This window comes from Aulostomus chinensis, chromosome 17 (assembly GCF_037954235.1).
Source record: "Aulostomus chinensis isolate RoL2024-O1b breed Wild chromosome 17, RoL_Achi_v1.0, whole genome shotgun sequence".
Taxonomy (NCBI): domain Eukaryota; kingdom Metazoa; phylum Chordata; class Actinopteri; order Syngnathiformes; family Aulostomidae; genus Aulostomus; species Aulostomus chinensis.
This window is the reverse complement of record NC_141336.1, coordinates 15,052,910-15,072,227: the sequence shown is the minus strand read 5'-3', so window position 1 is coordinate 15,072,227 and position 19,318 is coordinate 15,052,910. Positions and strand designations below refer to the sequence as shown.

The 19,318-nt window shown below is 41.3% G+C and overlaps 3 protein-coding genes across 5 annotated transcripts; 1 reads left to right on the top strand and 2 right to left on the bottom strand.

Annotated features, from left to right (window-relative positions):
- Nucleotides 1-215: 215 nt before the first annotated feature.
- On the bottom strand, nt 216-3,519 carry LOC147246443 (uncharacterized). 2 transcript variants are annotated; one of them, XM_086182995.1, is made up of 6 exons: nt 3,249-3,519; nt 2,493-3,129; nt 2,272-2,327; nt 2,086-2,160; nt 1,379-1,471; nt 216-1,304 (listed from the first exon to the last, which is right to left on the bottom strand). In XM_086182995.1, the coding sequence occupies exons 2-6, from the start codon at nt 2,527-2,529 to the stop codon at nt 732-734; spliced, it is 834 nt and encodes a 277-aa protein (XP_086039121.1). In that variant the 5' UTR covers nt 2,530-3,129; nt 3,249-3,519; the 3' UTR covers nt 216-731. The 2 variants fall into 2 exon arrangements, with proteins under 2 accessions (XP_086039121.1, XP_086039122.1); XM_086182996.1 differs by having other exon boundaries at nt 3,028-3,129.
- Nucleotides 3,065-10,839, top strand: wdr20a (WD repeat domain 20a). The gene is made up of 4 exons (XM_086182994.1): nt 3,065-3,410; nt 6,830-7,012; nt 7,475-8,815; nt 10,307-10,839. Exons 1-4 carry the CDS (start codon nt 3,147-3,149, stop codon nt 10,358-10,360), a joined length of 1,842 nt encoding a protein of 613 aa, XP_086039120.1. The 5' UTR covers nt 3,065-3,146; the 3' UTR covers nt 10,361-10,839.
- Nucleotides 10,840-12,585: 1,746 nt separating this feature from the next.
- On the bottom strand, nt 12,586-19,308 carry mok (MOK protein kinase). 2 transcript variants are annotated; one of them, XM_086181967.1, is made up of 12 exons: nt 18,944-19,308; nt 17,158-17,272; nt 16,703-16,792; nt 16,135-16,205; nt 15,971-16,049; nt 15,798-15,846; nt 15,543-15,721; nt 15,368-15,469; nt 15,079-15,252; nt 14,832-14,991; nt 14,544-14,741; nt 12,586-13,765 (listed from the first exon to the last, which is right to left on the bottom strand). In XM_086181967.1, exons 1-12 carry the CDS (start codon nt 19,125-19,127, stop codon nt 13,688-13,690), a joined length of 1,479 nt encoding a protein of 492 aa, XP_086038093.1. In that variant the 5' UTR covers nt 19,128-19,308; the 3' UTR covers nt 12,586-13,687. The 2 variants fall into 2 exon arrangements, with proteins under 2 accessions (XP_086038093.1, XP_086038094.1); XM_086181968.1 differs by lacking the exon at nt 18,944-19,308 and adding an exon at nt 18,589-18,769.
- Nucleotides 19,309-19,318: the final 10 nt, after the last annotated feature.

The window sequence follows — 19,318 nt, the reverse complement described above, 5'->3', positions numbered from 1 at the left end:
GGTGTAGTCTCAAGTTCGTGCTTTCTTTTCTTTTTTTATATCGAAAACCTCAAGAAACATGATCGGACAAGTCAAATTAACAGATTCAGAGCCTAATCCTTTCCTAATATCTCAAGGAAATCAGTGCAAATGTTGCAGCTAAATGACGCTTATGTCCGCCAAGATCTGTGTTTAATTCCAAAATGTAATCTAGTTTTCCTCAACCAAAACCCAACCGTTCAATCCAAATCAATTCACAACTTTGTTATTCTGCCCAAAGTAAAAAAAAGTGTAAACACACCTTAGTCTGTTCTGTTGGATAGTATAAAATCAAAATGCAGTCCTTCCGAACTAAAAAGCTCTAGCGGTTTAAGAAAAAAAAAACAGTTTATTTAACCTGCATATTTTAATTAAATTCACAAAATAGGAATGTACAGGACAACATGCCAATATTCCTGAATGATTATTTTCATCATGAGAGCAGCTCCAAACAAATTGAAACCCACACAGAACTGGCTTAAAGACACTTGAATGTGCTGAATAATTCCACATTTGCTTCTGGATGCCAACAAATGAATTACACAATACTGTACTCTGCTGAGGTAGAAAAACATCAATCGTGCAACAGCCCAACCATACATGAGTAAACAAAGGGCAAGACATTCAATATGTCCGCAATCGTTTTGTCATATCGTAGCTCGCTCTTTTCACAGAAGTTCTTTCCCGTGTTTGAGTTCTCCAACCCTGAGAGGTCATGATGCAGAGTCCCCTCGCTCTGGTTGGTCCTCCATGTTGACTACACACTGCCTCTTTCGTTGTCCCTGTTCCAGGGTGTCATTTCCAGGGACACCCAGCTTTCTTTTGTACAGGAATTTGAGGTTACAGAGGTTGGGGGATCGCTCAGACGAGCTGTCCAGCATCTTGGCTGAATGTCCAGAAGGAGGAGACCATGCAAGAGACAAGCCGGAATCATCAAGTTGGTGGTGTAACTTTATGTCCAATGCTTGAATGTGAATTGTCGAGTCATTTGTCGGTTCTTCTGTGAGCTCTTTACAACCGTCTGAGACAAGATCACACACCCACAGCTCAGAGCCACTTCCACATTTCATCTGAACGTCCATACACTGCTGCTCCGTCACAAGATCTCTCGCCCCGTTTTTCAACACTTCTCTGAGGGCGATAGGAGGGTGATGAAGGCTACATCGCCTGCTCCGACGTGACAGCCGACCACATTTCCCATGCTGCCTCGTTTGCCTGCTTGTGACACCCTCGTCAATGTTTAACTCGTCAGAATCCTCTGAGCTCCCGTCATAAGGGTCCAAAAACTACAACCGTAAGCAGACATACGTTCACTGATGGACACATGGAACCTCGGGGTGTCTTTGCACAGAGAGCTTACCAAAGAATAACAGCCATGCCTTCCTCCAGGCTCACGCGCTAACGACAATCTCCTTCCTAAACTGCCACTCTCTGGTGCGCTGCTCACACACTCCTGTTCACACAGAAACTTAATTACTTTTGCACACAAAACAACAGTTTATTGTCAAGGCAAAACCATCAATGCGTGAAAGAACCAATCTCAGTGTGCCGGTAGGTTAAGACTGGACAGGGGGAGGTGTGTATGGTGCAGCGTACGTAGAATACTGGGCACGTCGAGTAGTGCTGCATGATTCATCTGATCACAATGTCAGCATGTGCAACTACAGTAGTAGTATTTTTAATAGTACTGCATAAATGTTGTGAAACTGTCTTTTTTGGCCATTTAATTGAGTAACAGTGTTATTTTGAAAACAGTACTGCACCAATGTTTGTTTTTTTCACGCTAGATCAAATTTGCATGTTTGAGTTGAAAAATATGGACCCATAACGCCGAGCGTTTATTACCTTGCAATATTGTACATTTATATATTCTTTTACAGTCAGATTAATATGATACTTCAAAACATGTCAGATTGAAAATGTCCTTAGTATTTGTTCTGGAAACATTTACATAAAATATGTAAAGTCAGCCAATCAACCTAATTTTACATTGCCACTTATGACTGTGTGTGTACTTATTGTAACAGCGGTGTGCTGTAATATTCACAGTGGGAGCCAAAGTAATACCATGGCGCTGGTGTCTGACCATCTGGGACTGATCTCGGAGTCAGAATCCGTACTGGACTCCAGTTTACACATCTCCTGGAGGAAAAGAGAAGCCATTGCACATTTAAGTCACGACAATGAAAATTGAGAAGTGATTTACACTTTTCTAGCCAACAAAACTATGGTGATGTACCAAGATAATCTCACCATGTATTTAAAAGTAAGCTGGTCCATGTTGTTGGGTGCAGGGCTACTACTGTGGTCTGAATGGGGGAAGCAAAGAAGTTAAAGAGTGCATTTAAACACACTCAACATTAATTTTTCTGACTGAAAAAAAAGCAATGTTAAAATGTAGATATTGATTCAAATTCTCAGTGAAAGTCACGCAGTTGCAGGATCTCACGTGCCGGACCTGCCTGATGACCCACCTGGAACTGACTGCTGTTTTCTTCTCCTGTATGCCATGACATTTGGCGCGTGTCACGTTTTTCAACCACAGGAAATAAATAACTTCTTAAACTAATGTCGTAATTTCGAAAGTGCACCAGGTGCTTCTGATAGTTTTGAAGCAGGTGACTAACTTGCGCAGAAAAGAAATGACAAGAAAACCGCGGTGACACTTTTTGCTATTTCAAGTTTTAACAAAATAATACGTCCGGTATTTATTTACTTTTCAAAATAAAACTTACATCGATTTCATGACTTGACATCGATTACTTTTAAAATTGATATACCGGGTTTTTTTTAAAAGTTGTTGAGATTAATCTATAAATGACTTGAAAAATAAACTAGATGTCGATTTTTTTCATTATGTACCGCTATTGTGAGTTAATTTTCTGAAGTGAACCAACAAGTTTTAGTTATCTTGTAATTTTATATTTTAAAATAAACTATCATTAAGATTTAAATTTTTAAAAAATCATTTCAAAGATGTGCCAACTTTGTAATTATAAAATACTCAACGTCTCATCCTCCTCCGCCACTTCACCGCTGAACCGATGGGGGGAACGGGAGAGTCGGGCTGTCCGCTCCATGGCCCGCTCCCTTCCGTGCGTAAGATCCGGCCTGGGGGAAAGGGATGAATGTTAATTTCAAAGATGGCGGCGGAGGGAGGAGGGAAGGAGATGAACGAAATTAAAACTCAGTTCACTACTCGGGAAGGTGTCTACAAACTCCTCACTCACTCCGAATACAGCCGTCCGAACAGAGTGCCTTTCAACTCGCAAGGCTCCAACCCCGTCAAGGTCTCCTTCGTGAACGTCAACGACCAGTCGGGCAACGGCGACAGGATCTGTTTCAATGTGGGCCGTGAGCTCTACTTCTACATCTACAAAGGCGTTAGAAAGGTACCGTGCTAGCGTGGCTAATGTCAACGGAAATTCGTTATAGTGCGAGTTACCACACATCACCGCTGTGGGAGACGTTGCTGAACTGTAGACATCTTCAAACAACTATGACAGATCCTTGACTTTCAAATAGGCAGGCAGCTAGTTAGCTTAGCCTACTAGTTAGCAAACCGATGCAACTGGCTAGCAGCTACTTCGAGGCCAGGGGCTAAATGCCTTTCCTAGACCGCGTCTATGTTTAAGTCTTGCTTGGTGGTACGATATGTGAGAATGGAGAGCCATGTTCCCATTAAATTTGACATTTTAATGAGCTCACAGGGTAGGAATTACTGCTGTAACGGGTGTAGTTGGTGATGACAGTGACAGCTCTACTACGTTGCTGCCCATAACACCTGTCGATGCCCTGTGACTGACAGGTGTCGCGGTTCAGTCGTTGGTCAATAATATGGACTCCGTTGTTAGTTTGAGGATGTGTGTGGACAAAGTCTACTAACTGGCCAAACTCAGCCGACTTGTTATGTTGAGAAATTCCAGGTTGGGAAGTTGAAACGCCATAGGAAAGAATGTCACTAAACAAGTTGGAACTGAACCCATCCGGGATGCAAGTTTAAATACAATAGCTATCCTCACTCCACTGAGTATTTCCGTAAACTCATGATAATTCACAAATATACAATCATTGCCCTGCTAAACTAAAGAAAGGAAATAAGTTGGAAGTGACATAACTTGCATATAAGAACGTACTGACATCCAAACTCTTGGCCAATTTAATACTGGTGTTAACAATAATTGGGTTGATGCTAATGGGCTTTGTATGATTGTTTATATTGTTTTGACTTCTGTGCTTGAGGAACCAAAAAAAAAAATTGGAAAAACTTAATCAGCTATTTGAAAATCTTTCAGTCCTTTTATCAGGGGACGACAAATTTACTCCTTCACATTTCTGTAACGACATATAATGTAGCTTTTGACTTTTTCTCTTAATAAATAGGAGCACAGTAGTTCAGAAAACCAGAGTTGGTTTTGTATTGCAATTTTTGGTGTCAGTGCACTTTTGAGTTTTACATTACAAAGAAGAAAAGCATTCTTCAAGTGATATTTAAATGCAGACATTCATACTCAAATGAATGAATTAATAACGTACGGAGGTGCTCCTGCATTTGCTGTCATTTGTGCCTGAGCTGAACGAGGGCAGAGCTAATGAGCCATCCCTTTTCACATGCTGCATACTCAGCAGATGCACAGTCTAATATAACTTTTGTTTCCAAGTGGAACCCAAAAAAAAAAAAAAATCGCACTTCAAATGCATTTTTAACTTTGAGTTATTGAGCGGTTTCTTTTTTTATAGTCCAGTGTGACATCCAGTAACAGTCATCTGTTATTGTCATCTTATTATGCCGATGGCGTCAAAAAGGCGAATATCAATCGAAACCGATGCACAGCTGATGTACCGTCCATCTTGACTTGCAGGACATTCAGTATGATGAATTGCTGTGTGACATAGGTGATATATATATATACTGTATTTCAGCTACCAGCCAGTTTGACATCATAGATTTACAAGAACCAGCTGATTGTTCATTTGAACAAGTGTCATGTGCCTCCACATCATCTTTTGAAGGGTCAAATGCCAGAAAGTTTTTTTTTTTGTTTTTGAAAATCAAGTAAAAGGGTCAAAGCAGTCTTAACTCCTGTGAGCGCTCTTACCTGAATGCAAAATGTGACTGAAAGTGTAAAAAAAAAAAAACAAAACTACTTAGTTCTGCATTATTGCACAAACTATTTGTACTGTTCCTAAAATGGAGCTGTGAGAGATTATTTCCATGATGTTTTGTTGAAGCAGATAATGGCTGCAGGTTTAAAAGCTAGAATAGCAAGCCTGTCCTGTGTATGAAAGATTTGCACAAATCCAGCAGCTTGAGAGTTTATTACTAATAAACCCCCTGACCTAAAAGTATTTATTGCCACAGGTGACATGTTTTGGTGAGAGTATCAACCATCAAAACAGTGTCTTAATACCATGCATGCTGTGTCTCAGATTAAACTCTGTCTCGTTAGGCGAAGCATTAAGTGTCACATCTGCCAGACGTAGCGGAACCACGCAGACTCATCATATTACACCCAAATCATTTTCCATTCCAGCTGTCGACTGTAAACTGTGAATCATTAACAAAGGGAACTCTTGTTACACTGGTTATCTACAGTATATGCAGCACTGTTGTGTTCCCAGCGGCACATTATCATTTCCTTGTCTCCAAAAATAGACTTCATAGAGTATATCTGTTTCAGTGTCTTTTACTACAGTGGAAAGCCACTACTCTACTTAAGAGGGCTTCCTTTTATCGCACAGGAACTGTAAGGGCACATTTCCACTGGCTTACTTCGGCTTGGGTCGGGTCGGTTTGGCCACCATTTCTACTGGCTCCAACACGGTACTATCCATTACTATTTTGGTCCCTACTCTTCTGGGGTTCCAAGCGAGCAGAGTGGGGACTAAAGTGTGACGTAAACACTTGGCGGGGCGCTGATTGGGTAACTTACCCGCTTACATCGTCTACTTCATATCATCTTGGTCTCGACAGAATACTGGTGATCGCTTGGTAGTCTTTTATACTTTTGTTGGGTGTTCTGTTCCGCCTTGAGCCTCGCCTGTCATCCCTTACTTTTAGTTTAAGCAAAAACCACTGACCGAGCAACAGGCATAACGCTGCCTCCATGTCGTCCATTGTTGTTGTGTCGCACACAAATTTCGCCTGGGAATTCTCAGCTGGTGTGTCCACTCACGCTGACGTGGTACCCAGTGCTAGTGGAAACACACCTATACCAAGCCGTGCTGACCCGAGCCGAGCCGAAGTGAGCCAGAGGAAATGCCCTCAGCTGTGTGTGTAGTTAGAAAACGTGGCTTGTCATACACGGTCACGGTCATACACGTCTCTCTTGAGTTCACATGTCACTTGTGGAGTTCTTAGAAGACACTAGATGTAAGAAGGCTTTGTCCGTCTTGTGATTTTTCTATCCACTCAGTGCAATTGTCAGTGTGTAAGAGATGGCGCACAGGAAAACTCCGATATTGTGATGTAATATTAACAGTTCAACTAGGAATAGCTTTGATTACATGTCTGAAATAGGCTTTGTGAATCAAGGCCCTATGGAATAAATACCACACTTTGAAATTTTGAAGCTTTTTAGTTTGTGAAAATTATCTAGCTGTACAAAATTGGAGTCTCAAACTTTTGTTTGACAGTTTATTTTAGGCAATGATCCAAAATCCAATGTAAAAATCCCTTTTCCCGTTGGTCCTTGGAAGCTAACAGTGCCTCGGTTTGCCTCCCTGCAGGCACACAATAGAGCTTGACAAGGATATGAAACAAACAAACAAAAAACCTGGGAAAACATATTTTCATGTTCTCTTTCTCCAGGCTGCTGATTTGAGCAAACCTATCGACAAGCGCATCTACAAGGGAACACAGCCCACCTGTCATGACTTCAACCACCTCACAGCCACAGCTGAGAGTGTGTCCCTGCTGGTGGGTTTCTCAGCCGGTCAAGTACAGCTCATAGACCCCATCAAGAAGGAAACCAGCAAGCTTTTCAATGAGGAGGTAAGTCCCTGAGGGATCCAAGAGTTGCTGTGTTTGCAGTGTGTTTTGTTGCACTTGCTAGCCAGTGGAGCAAGAAGGGAGAGGTAGTGGTGTTTTGTTTCTTTCTTTTTCTTTTTTTTTTTACTGAAAATAATTGTGTGTGTTTTGTGCCATTTTAGAGAAAAGGCATAGATTCTTGTTGGATCCAGTCCCACAGGCCTGGGCCATTCATTTACAATCCCATTGCACTGTGTTGAAATTCTCCTACATTCAGAACATCTCTCAAATTGCAATGTAATGTTTTCTAAACCTTTTGTCGACTGTTGAGGATTCCTCACATCTGGATGACAAAAAGTCTAAAGGGTTTAATAATGTTTCTGAGTGATTCAGCAGATTCAGAATGTGTTGTTCTGTTGACGTACTGACACATTGTTTTCTTTCCTCTTCTCTGTGCCCCTGAAACCCCGACCTTCCTTCTTCCAGAGACTAATAGACAAGTCCAGGGTGACGTGTGTGAAATGGGTACCAGGCTCTGAGAGCCTGTTTCTGGTCTCTCATGCCAGTGGAAATATGTACCTGTACAATGTGGAGCACACTTGTGGAACCACAGCACCACATTACCAGCTGCTTAAACAGGGGGAGAACTACTCTGTACACACTTGCAAGAGTAAATCCACGCGTAACCCTCTCCTTAAATGGACAGTAGGTGAGGGAGCTCTGAACGAGTTTGCCTTCTCCCCAGATGGGAAGTTCCTAGCTTGTGTAAGCCAAGATGGCTTTCTACGGGTGTTCAACTTTGATGCTGTGGAGCTTCACGGCACCATGAAGAGCTACTTTGGTGGATTGTTGTGTGTGTGTTGGAGCCCGGATGGAAAGTATATAGTTGCGGGCGGAGAGGACGATCTAGTGACTGTGTGGTCGTTCTTGGACTGCAGAGTCATCGCTAGAGGTCATGGGCACAAGTCATGGGTGAGTGTGGTGGCATTTGACCATTACACCACCAGCGTAGAAGAAAGTGACCCGATGGAGTTCAGCGGCAGTGACGAGGACTTCCAGGATCAGATGATCAACTTCGGACGAGACCGTGCCAACAGTACACAGTCCCGACTCTCTAAGCGCAACTCCACAGATGGCCGGCCCGTTAGTGTCACATACCGGTTTGGTTCAGTGGGTCAGGACACTCAGCTGTGCCTATGGGACCTCACTGAGGACATCCTTTTCCCTCATCTTCCTCTCTCACGGACACGGACACACACGAATGTGATGAACGCTACCAGCCCCCCTGCGGGGGCTACAATAATCACTAACACCTCTAGTAACACTACTAATGGAAACAACAGTGGTGCCAATACTCCAGGCATGAACTCCCTCTCTACCACATTACCACGCTCCAACAGCCTACCCCATTCAGCCGCCACCACCACCACGGCAAACAACACAAACAAGGCTGGCAGTGGTGGCGGCATCAGCAGTGGTATTATGGACAGTGCCATCGCTTCAGGTGTGAGTAAGTTTGCCACGCTGTCACTCCATGATCGGAAGGAGCGTCACCACGAGAAGGACCACAAACGCAACCACAGCATGGGTCACATCAGCAGCAAGAGCAGTGACAAGCTCAACCTGCTGACTAAAACCAAAACGGACCCCGCCAAGACTCTGGGCACTCTGCTGTGCCCACGCATGGAGGACGTGCCCCTCCTCGAGCCTCTCATCTGTAAAAAGATAGCACACGAGAGACTGACTGTACTCATATTTTTAGAGGACTGTTTAGTGACTGCTTGTCAGGAGGGATTTATTTGCACGTGGGCGAGGCCAGGCAAAGTGGTAAGTTCTTTTTAATGAAGGAAATGTGGGAGAAATCAAAGTTTTGTCCGTCAGATATTTAGCTGGTGGGTTACAACCGTGAATACGCAGAAACTATGGATGTTTGGAACTGCAGTTTTAGCCTTTACAGTCAGATTGTCACTCACGAGGAAGGTAACATATCAGATCTTTCCCCTGGAAGACTTAAATGCTGAAATAAAATATATGATCAATGCTATGAAAATATGATTTTCTGCTTATAATATGATAAGAAGGCGTTTTTGTGTGGAGAAAGGAGACATTAATCAGTAATCAAGGGTCCTCACTGGTTCATCACGATCATCCTATTCATAGCAACCCAGCCAAGAAATCCATCTGCACATACTTTTTGCTTTTATGCAAATGGTTCTGCATTTGCCTAAAAAAAAAAAATTCTGCAGTTTCTTGCATGCTTGAAGCTCAATGTGTCTACACGTGTGTGCTGTCCTTCTGCTCCAGAGATTTCACCAAGAACGTGACGCACGATAGCAGAGCTGCAACAATTAGCTGGTCACAGGATTATCAATTGCCAAATATATTAATGATAGATTAAATCATTTCAGTGTTTTGTTCTGTTTTGTTTTTAGCATAAATGTTCAAAATATGCTGGTTTCAGACTCTTGAATATCAAGATTTGCTGCTTTTTCTTCAAACAATAAAGTCTTTTTGGGTTTTGGACTGTTGGATGGACAAAATAAGCAATTTGAACATGTCACCTTGGGCTCTGGGAAATTTTAATGAGCTGTTTTTTTTAATTTTCTTGACATTTAATAAATTAAACAATTTAAGTAATTGGCAGCTTATTACATATTGGAAATAATCAATATTTGTACCCCTCTATGATGAGCTTATTAGCCCAGTACAACTCTCACATTTAACCAGTCAGCCTGTAACGGAGGATTAGTTAAAAAGAAATCGACTGCCCGAACAATGCCATGATGTTGTGTTCTCTTCTTCATCGTGTGATGGCTGAAAACCATCGTCACATGTGCCACTGTTGTTTTCTGGGTGGGGAGAATGGAAGATTTTCAATCCAGAAACCAACATTCAGCTTAAATTCACAACATGGGAGTAAAATAAAATTAGCCAGGTGGAAGATGTAATGGTTGAGTTCAAGCATTTTAGTAAGAGGAAGAAAGTTCAAGCCAGTAATCCTGGAATTTGACAAAGACAAGAATGTTCTCTCAAAGGTGCCAAGATCCCTGTTGAAAAACCCGATTGTTTAACCTACAAGCGGTGGTCTGGTCACTTGTGCTGAAAGTGCCTTGATCGGTCCTACAAACCCTCTTTGACTGCTGTGCACAAGCTTGTGATTCCACACAGGGTTGGGGGTGGGGGGGGGGGGGGGGCGGGGGCAGGATAAGACATGAAGAGGCTAGCGGCTATTTTTCAATGAGCTATTTGTTGCTTGATTTTTTTGCTACAGTGTGTGAACTTTCCCAAATGCAAATCTCCTTGTTTTCCTTTTTCCAGGGTTTATTGTCATCCCAAAACCAAGCCAGCTCTCCCAGTGGAACAGTAGTATAGCCACAATATTTCTGCTGCTAAAGAACCCTGCAACCCAGAGTCTGATGCTGCTCTTCACCCTGCAAGCATTGCAAGTTTTCCTTTTCCTTTTCTTTTCTTTTCTTTTCTTAACCCCCCTCCCCTCCTCCCCGCCTTCCCGATTTTGTTAATGGCTTTTTTGTTTTTGTTTTTTTGGGTTATTTTCTGTTTATCACTCACTAGAGGAAGAAGGAAGAAAGGAAAAAGTGTGGTGTGGACTATTGCGCTAATGTATGTTTCTCTGGAGTTTTAACACATTTTAGACCTTTTTTTTTTTTTTATAAAAAACAAACAAAACATCTTTGTCATGTCCGATCTCATCAGACTGTTGTCTCCTCTGGAATCATGACTTCATTAGATGCAAATTGTGGCTTGAGAGTAGAGGGATAGTTCAATCACTTTGATAACAATGTTTTTCTTCCGCTTTGTTTTGTTTAGTTGTTTTTTTTTTGTTTTTTTTTCCCCCAACCTTGTGGCGTGGCCTGAGGTTACTGTGTCAAACCGGGATTTTGGAGTGAACGGTTCTTTTATGATCAAGCGAGCATCTGAATATTTTGCACCCAAACACACTCACCCATCACTTCTGTCTTTCCTTGAGTAGAATCTCTCCCCGTCATTGACTTTGCACTGATTTTGTTAGTTATTTTGTCGTGTGTTTTTATTACTACTCTATTGGAACAAAAAAAAAAAGAGAGAGAGAGAGAGAGTTGAGGACCGCCTTGTTGCACTTGGCTTTAACATCCTCACTTTTTGAAAATCTGAATCTATAAAGCTGGATGCTGCAATCGTAGTCTTTTTAAAGAAAAAAAAATTGTTTGCACTTAAATTAGTATATTAGAAGAAAATGGCTTTACATTTTTTTGGGTGTGCTCAGAACTCACAGATGGCTAATACAGTAGGTGAAGAAAATGATAAAACTATTAAATCCTTTATCTATTGAGCATTTATTTTAATATTATTTCAGATTCAAATCTGCTCTGTATCATAATGTGTATATTGTAATTAATTGATTTGATGGGGGCCGAAGCAAACTTACCATTACTCCAGTGGAAGTTTTGTCATTGATAGTTATATTTCTAAAGCCTAAAGTATACATATTAATAATATTAAAATAATCTTGAATACTCCGTTTTCTGTTCCTTCTTTCTTCGCACACACGTTCCGGATTCACACCTGTAACACATCTGGAGGGAAAATTGGGTGTCAAAGAAAAAAATTTGTCAGTGTGTTTCTCCAGAGGACGTCAGGACGATGGCGGCGGCTCCCTTGTACCCTTCAGTTCATGTGATCTTCACATAAATGGATTTAGGTAAGAATGTGGACATCAAACTACAATTCCTCCGTTTAACCCTTTCTGTACTTCTGTGTCAGAACATTAACTGTTGATCTTGTGAAGAAGTGAAGCAGCAGCTGAAGGTTGGTGAATCACATCAGGAAAGAGGATGTCCTCCACTCCAGGGAAGACAATTCCAAACTTCTTTTTTTTTAAGGATTTTAAAAGTTTATTTTTCATGTTCAGATTAAAGTCCAATCATCAAGAAAGCAAAAATGGCCGTTTTGAGAATTACGTAATAATGGTGAGAATAAATGTTACTTTTCAAGATAAGTCTGAAGCACCTGCGTGAGTGAACACGGCTTCGTCTACAAAATGTCTTGTGTAGCGAATTTGGTGACATTTTGGTTTTAGGGTTTATTGACAAGGACATTTTTGCTTCTTGCATCTCAGAGATTCTGTCCATTCAGGGGATCTCACCAACTTGGAATAGTTGGCTGCAATAATTCTAAAAAAGGTTTTCCAACTTTAATCTTAATTTTCGACCAAAAAGCATCATTAATCTTGATCATGAGTTTAATGGGCGAAATATCGTTCTAATACTTGACAATTCAACTCACGGCTTGACGTGAAATAAACAAAATCTCCCTCTATTTTTTTCCCCTATTCCTGGCCCTAATACTCTTATCTACATTTCTCGCTGAAGATTTCAACAAGAAATCTGCCCCCGTTGACAGAGCGTCACTGAATGTTTCGATTTGATGCGAACAATCATAGTTAAACACCAGCGGAAGATCTCGACGGTGCTCTCCACCACCATTAAGACACTGGCTGACAACACACTTCCTGTTGTTTCCTTTCCTAAATCTTTACCTCTTCGTGTGCGTAACATTCATCAGTGACGACACACAAAAGATACTCCACTCTTTTGTCGTTTTCTTTAATTATTTCAATTACACGTCACAATAACCAACACAATAAAGTGCACAGTCTCATTTTAAGGAGCTCACAGCTCTCGGAACAAATGGTGCGTTTTTAAGCCGTGCTGCCACCAGTGAGGGGCTGTGAGGGTACTTGACAAGCTACATTCTAAAACAAAGCAGGAAATGAAATCATAAAAAGACTTTTTGAAGGCCCATTCTGATTCTTAAAAATCTTCCTATCCGCATTCTGAATCAGGTGAAAATCCTGTTTTATTTTTAACTGGTCCTCAGCGGGAGCTACAGCTGCAGCAGATGCATGTCTGTGTTTTCTTTCATTTCTTTCTTGTTTTTTACTTTTCCAAAGGCAATGTTGTGAATCAGAAAATGGATTAACTATATAGCACTTAAAGTGAGTGTTTGCTGTTAATTATGTACAGGAAGACGATTGCCCTTCTAATCAATTTATCCCCAGGGGATCATTCACAGTTACTGGAAAGAGACACACGAATATATGTACCTATAAAAAGTATAGAGCCCTGCCCAGCGGAGTAATTACAGCCCCTATGTATAGTACACGCAACAAACACATAGATGCACTTTTAATTTTAGTGTTTTAAGCCTCAAAGATTTCTTCTGTTAAGTGTATTATTTGTCAACTTTTGTCCTCACAGTTCTGACACGTATCCACTTTCTTTGCAAATGTATTACCTCAGGGTTTGGAATATTTGTCTCCCTAGAAAATAAATATATTCCCTTCGTTTTTAATGCTAACATAGCTGGAAGTGCTCGGCTAATTTTTAAAGACAGGCCATTGATCACTTATTGCTTAGCTTGCGTAAAAGGCTCGGGTTGAATTCTACTTCTAAACAGCTGTAAACATGAATCACCTGAATAACTCAAGTAGAAACTAAATTACACAGTTCAACATAATCTAACAAAATGTAGCATAGGGATTATAGTAAATGTCATCACTATTATGAGGGAGGATGTGCACCAGTGTAAGATGACCGTTTCTATTGCATTTTCCTGTAAAACCTGTTTGTGTCACTTTCCACATTTCAACTGTCCAACGTGCTCCTCAGTCCTGGTTGGCCCTCTAAGAGTGTGTTTGGCTCAGTAACCTCCATGTTTCCGATCCAGAGGTGGCATGTAGAAGGTCTTGAAAGCTGCTTGGTGTGACTCATCTCTGGGCTGTGGAGAGAAGAAATGCAGCCTGAATGCCAAATCAAAGCCCTTAAAGCAACACCTCATCCAAAAAGGTGTATTTTGCCTTACAAGTACTCACAAATAATTGACTTGAGCTCACAAAGATGTTTTTTTTTTTATCCTCTTATTGTGAATGCAGAAAGAGCTAGCCACTTACATTTAGCTTGCAGCTAATGGGGAGTGTTGGCTAATGACAGCAAACGCCCTAAAAACATCAGTTTAAAAACTCTCAAGTGCATCAGCAAGTCTAATCAATATCCTCTTCATCCAGTGGTACACTCAGTAATCTACAAACACCTGGATTATTATAACCCTTCCTGTTCTATGCTATTGTGCTTGCTGGTCATTCTGTATGCTCATTTTCGAGAGCGCTGAATCGGAAGAGTTATAGTGGTTTGTTTGCACGTATGGCAAGAGAAAGAAGATGCAGATCATGCTGGACTTTGAGTTTGTAAATGGATGTTTTGGACAGTTTTGCTATTGTTAGCCATCGGTCACCATAAGTTTCAACCTCAACATACAAGTCAGGTTCTTTGTGCATTCTGGACTCAAAAACAGGTAGAGCAGTAGTGAAAAATGCCTTTGTTAGCTCAAGACACACCTCGTGAGTTCTTAAAAGGCTAAATGCATGTTCAATCAATTTTCTCTTCATTCTAAAATAAAAACTGATTTGCTCTTTAAAAAAAAACGATATATTTTAAACAAATCTGTTGGCTGTGCGACCTATGGAGAAGCCAAAATGATTCAAAACAAATGCGTTTACCTTGGTCAGCCGTGACTGGCACTTTTTAGACGTGATAGCTGGCAGTGTTCCTCGGTGAGTGATGGTAAACGCAGGTGTGGTGGAGCCAGGGAAGGAGATCTGTGGCCCCGGGACGACCATGTTGAGTTTGGGCAGCTCTGCTGGATAATGGGGGATGTTGCGTCTAATGAGGGGCTCTGCTACATGCTTCGAATTGTGCTGAAGAGGGAGAAAACGTCAGAAATATGCGTGTTCATTAACTCAACTTCAGTTCGCTGACACGAGTTGAGCGTTAGAAACTAGACTCACGCTCATTAGAGGGGTTTGCCTCGTATGTCTCCCCCTTAGAAGTTTGCCAAACCTAGTTGGTCGCCAGATCAGGTCTACGGAGTTGTGTGTCCCGTTTCTTTCTACTCCACCCATCATTCCAGAAACTCCCTGAAGACTCTCAGCTTTCTTCTCTGCAAGCCTAAAAAAATAACAACAATTGATGTAGACCGTGCCAGTTATCAACATTTGAAATGCATTCATACAAAATTATAGTGAAGAAATGTACCTGAGATCCCTAAAGTAAGTGTGCCTCAGGGCTGTTTCTGCAGTGATCCGCTCGTCATAGTCGTAGGCAAGCATCTGATAGAGCAGAGACAGAGCTGGCGCCGGGCAGTTAGGGATTAACCGTGAGATACCGGTGCCTTTCTTGGGAGGGAAGTTGAAATGCATCGCTCGAGATCTGTCAGACATTTAACACCATTATGAGGCTTCAAAAAAAAAAAAAAAAAAAAAAAAAAAAAAAAAAGGAAACTTCACACTGTGAGCGCTGCTGGTATCTAAGCGGGAAAACCTACTGCTTGAACTTCTGCAGGACACCTTGGTCTGGCGTCCCCAACACGTTGTGGATCTTAGCAACCTGGTCCAGCTCGTTGGCTCCGGGGAAGATAGGGTTCAAGCTGAAACACACAGGTGTGGAATGATCACAAAGCAGTTTACCTACCATCTGTTTATAATTTGTTTTCCCGGTACCTCATAATCTCAAAGAAAACACAACCAGCGCTCCAGATGTCCATCTTCAAGCTGTAGTAGCCGTCGGTGAGGAGACACTCGGGGGCTCTGTACCAGCGTGTGGAGATGTACTCCGTGTGGGGGGGCTTGGAGTACACGCTCCTGCATGAGCCAAAGTCTCCGAGCTTCAGAACATTTTGCTGAAATTTGAATAAAAGACTTAAGATGTTTGAATGATTTAAAACCTTATTGCAAAAGCTATTCTTAAAATCTCACTTTGATGAGAATGTTTTCAGGCTTTACGTCTCGGTGGAAGATTCCACAGCTGTTAAAATAAATACATGAATGAATAAAAGAACAGACAATTTACCTGAAAAATACACCTGAATATAATATGTATATTTTTTATCATTTTGCCGCTACATGCAGCGATGGAGTATTTCCATTACCTGTGCATGTGATTGAGTGACTTGCACAGCTGGTACATATAGTTCTTTACTGTATGGTCAGGCAGTGGCGTGTGTCTTCCTGCAGTGATATACAAACATCTGACATCACAGCCCTCATCTGACATCATCATCTTACTTTTCTCCAGTCATACGAACAGGCTCACCTCTAATAAACTCATAGATGTTCATCTCCATCAGCTCACAAATCAAAGACACAGTTCCAGTTTCTTTGTCACTGAAAAATTGAGCAAAATATAGTATTAGCTTGAAGAAACATATCAACTCATATCCACTACGGGAAACACGCAAGGCAATAAGACAGATACCCTTCTCTCCTCTGTGCGCACGGTTGACAGCTGAGGCTCACAGTTAGCTTAGCACAATGAATGGTCGTGAATGGGAAGTGTTAGCATGTCTCAGTCAAAAATCAGCAAATAAGACAAGAGTTTGTTGACGACTAGAAGAGCGACTGCCATCAAACATCTGACATTCTCTGTCAAATAAAGATCCTGAACTGTTTTCTATTTGACAACTTTTAAAATGAGGTATGCTAACATTTCCCATCTACTACCATTCATTGTGCTAAGCTAACTAGCAGTCAGCAGGTCTCTCTGGCTCCCTAATGTGACACAGAAGAGGGATTGGTGTCTGTCTTCTTGTCTGGTTCTGGGGAAAATGGCAAATAATATCATTTTCCCCAAACTTTACACTGGACCACACTAATGAACTCACAAAATTAATTCATGTAGTTGGATGATATTTGCATGCGGGCTGAGTCTCTTCATGGCCTGGACCTCCCTCAGGTTGTTGGCCTGCTCCAGACTTCACAACGGAGAACACGCATGCGACAGGTTAATCGGTACAATCATAATGGACGACAGTTTACTGAGTTACTGTGACGAGGATGAGGAGCTGTCACAGCTTCGTACAAAGAAAACATGAAACAGATTTAAAGTGCATAAAAAGTAAAAACCAGTGCACTAAACAACTGACATTCCATGCACTGGCGTCTATTGTTTTACTGTTCACGACAAGGTCAAAGGCAGAGTAAAGCTGACATCTAATCGGATACTTAAAGAGAGGCAGGTGTCAAGCTGTCGACTCAAGTTTCAAGCGTCTATGAACAGGGGAACTGTACCGTGGTCAAGTGAGCCCAGGGCGGCAGCGCTTTGTTCCAGATGACCTACCTGTTAATTGTCTGCTTCATGGTTTTACATGCGTAGAATTTCCCATCTTTCAGGCTCTGAGTTTTAACCACCTCGGAAAATGTGCCCTCCCCGATTTTCTTGATTATTTTGTAACCTACAACAATAAAAATAACAAAAGAAGTGTCAAAAGGGAAAATACTGAAAATCATTTTGTGTTGCCGAAAAACAAATTTCACCCTTCACCTTCTCCGGACACACGTTTTGTTTTTTTTGTTTTTTTAAACACTTTGTAAGAACCGTGGCCCACTGAACATTTTCACCAAATATGCTTTTTTTTATTTCTTAAAACTATCATCATGAATAGGAACTCAGGTAAGTCAAGAATCTCTTCCAAAAAAAAAACAACACTTAAATATTTCGGCCCCAGTTTGACTCTACTGGCTATTCCCAGAGTCAAAAGATAAATCTTCCTTTAGCTTCTGTGTTGTCAAATACGGAACAAATGGCAACCTGTTACTCCATGGTTTTCATCAATTCATTTTGAGTTCCAATTTCTGTTTTTTGCTCATTTGCTTTTATTCTATCTGCTTCACTTGTACGCTTCCATTGTTTTTATCTCATGTTTTGCCTGTTAATTCTGTAAAGCACTACCGGTTGCCCTTAGCTATGAAAAGTGCCGTGGTTTCCAAATTCCTCACAAGCAGAGGTAGGATTTTTTTAATCAGATATGAGGTCCTGTATCTGATCAAAGACAAATGAGCTCCTCATGGAACCATTTTTATGTTCTTTTTCACTAATTAGATTAAAGCACATAAAAGGTCCTCTTCCTCTACATTGATTTTCATGTAATCGTATGTCATCTGCAGCAGTGGAAAGTAACTGTACTCAACTTGAGTATTTATACTTTAGGGTCAATGTTGTTTTTCTTTTTTTAACTCCACAACAATTATATGAAGACAACATCAAGAGGATATAAACACCATGATCTTTAGAGGTCAATGGATCTATTACTGAATGCTCCCAACCACCACAATACACAAATCTCATGAGGAATATTTACTTTAGGTAAACTCGTTGTCAATAAACATTCAGAATTTTACATGGAGAACTTTCCTTTCACTTATTTATCAGACTTTTTCTACTTTTACCGAGGAAGGACGACCTTCTGCCACTCTAACATCATTCATGCTGGCATGTCTGACGTGTAATGTCACGGTTGTTATTTTCAATGGCCAGTCACCGTTTATGTCAACAGCAACGAAAGTATATAGTTAAAACAAGCAAAACAACTTAAGTATTAAATAGAGAAGCATTATTGTTGGACAATTCAAGAAAAAAAAAACATTTGTTAAAGTTACAGAAAACATTACTGATGGTTAAACAAGCCAGCAAACTTCAGGGGAAAAACCTCAGCTGCACGCTTGCGCTTGTCATTCCAGTCATCGCTCCAACAGCCAAATAAAAACTTACGTTCCATTCCTCTGACTGGCCGAATGTGAGGCGATTATCCATACGGGGCATATCTGTACGATGCATTACGATTTGATGTTTGAAACTAGTAGGTTTCGACTCGTCGAGTAGACGCTATACACGTACGTGCTAGCCTAGCTCTGTTAGCAAGCCCTATTAGCTGACCGTCGCCTTGGTAACGGAGCACGCCTTCGCCCTCCACTCTGACCCGAAGGAAACTCTCATACTAGCATGTGGCAGAAAATATTCAGGAATTAAATCCAACGCCGCAGCTGAATATGACATTCTATGTATGAAAAATGCCGGTCGAGCAAAATTATAGCTGCAGGCCTAGAAATTTGACGCGACAAATTACCTTTTCTCCAGAGGTGGGAGGTGACCGCAAGCTCCGAGGTCTTGTCATTAGGCGGTGGGTTGTTGTTCTGTGTGTCCACAACATTCCCCCTGTTGTTCCAGTCGGTGTAGGGGGGTGTATTACATGCATTTCGAAGGCTCGCCCTATTTTTAACGTCAATAAGCCAATTTGAGTAGTGCATCATTAATGCACATTTAATGCTAAAAAGCCTATCATGAGCTCAGAGTTAGTCTGAAAAGTCCCTGTAAGAGCACAGCTAATAGTCCACTGGATTCATATCATAGCTTAGCATCAGCATCAGGTATGTATCACCCAAAATCAAAGCACTCTTGTCAGTCCCGTACAGCGAGAAGAGTCGAGGAAATTCCTTTTTTC

Coding starts and splice junctions, on each gene's coding strand:
- LOC147246443 (XM_086182995.1), bottom strand. CDS start 2,529: ATGGCATACAGGAGAAGAAAACAGCAGTCAGTTCCAG. Junction 2,161..2,271: donor AGCTTACTTTTAAATACATG/GTGAGATTATCT, acceptor CTTTTCCTCCAG/GAGATGTGTAAACTGGAGTC. Junction 1,305..1,378: donor GGCATGGCTGTTATTCTTTG/GTAAGCTCTCTG, acceptor TTACGGTTGTAG/TTTTTGGACCCTTATGACGG.
- wdr20a (XM_086182994.1), top strand. CDS start 3,147: ATGTTAATTTCAAAGATGGCGGCGGAGGGAGGAGGGAAGGAGATGAAC. Junction 3,411..6,829: donor TCTACAAAGGCGTTAGAAAG/GTACCGTGCTAG, acceptor CTCTTTCTCCAG/GCTGCTGATTTGAGCAAACC. Junction 8,816..10,306: donor GGGCGAGGCCAGGCAAAGTG/GTAAGTTCTTTT, acceptor TCCTTTTTCCAG/GGTTTATTGTCATCCCAAAA.
- mok (XM_086181967.1), bottom strand. CDS start 19,127: ATGATGCACTACTCAAATTGGCTTATTGACGTTAAAAATAGGGCGAGC. Junction 14,992..15,078: donor ACTTACTTTAGGGATCTCAG/GTACATTTCTTC, acceptor TTATTTTTTTAG/GCTTGCAGAGAAGAAAGCTG. Junction 14,742..14,831: donor GGCAAACCCCTCTAATGAGC/GTGAGTCTAGTT, acceptor CTCCCTCTTCAG/CACAATTCGAAGCATGTAGC.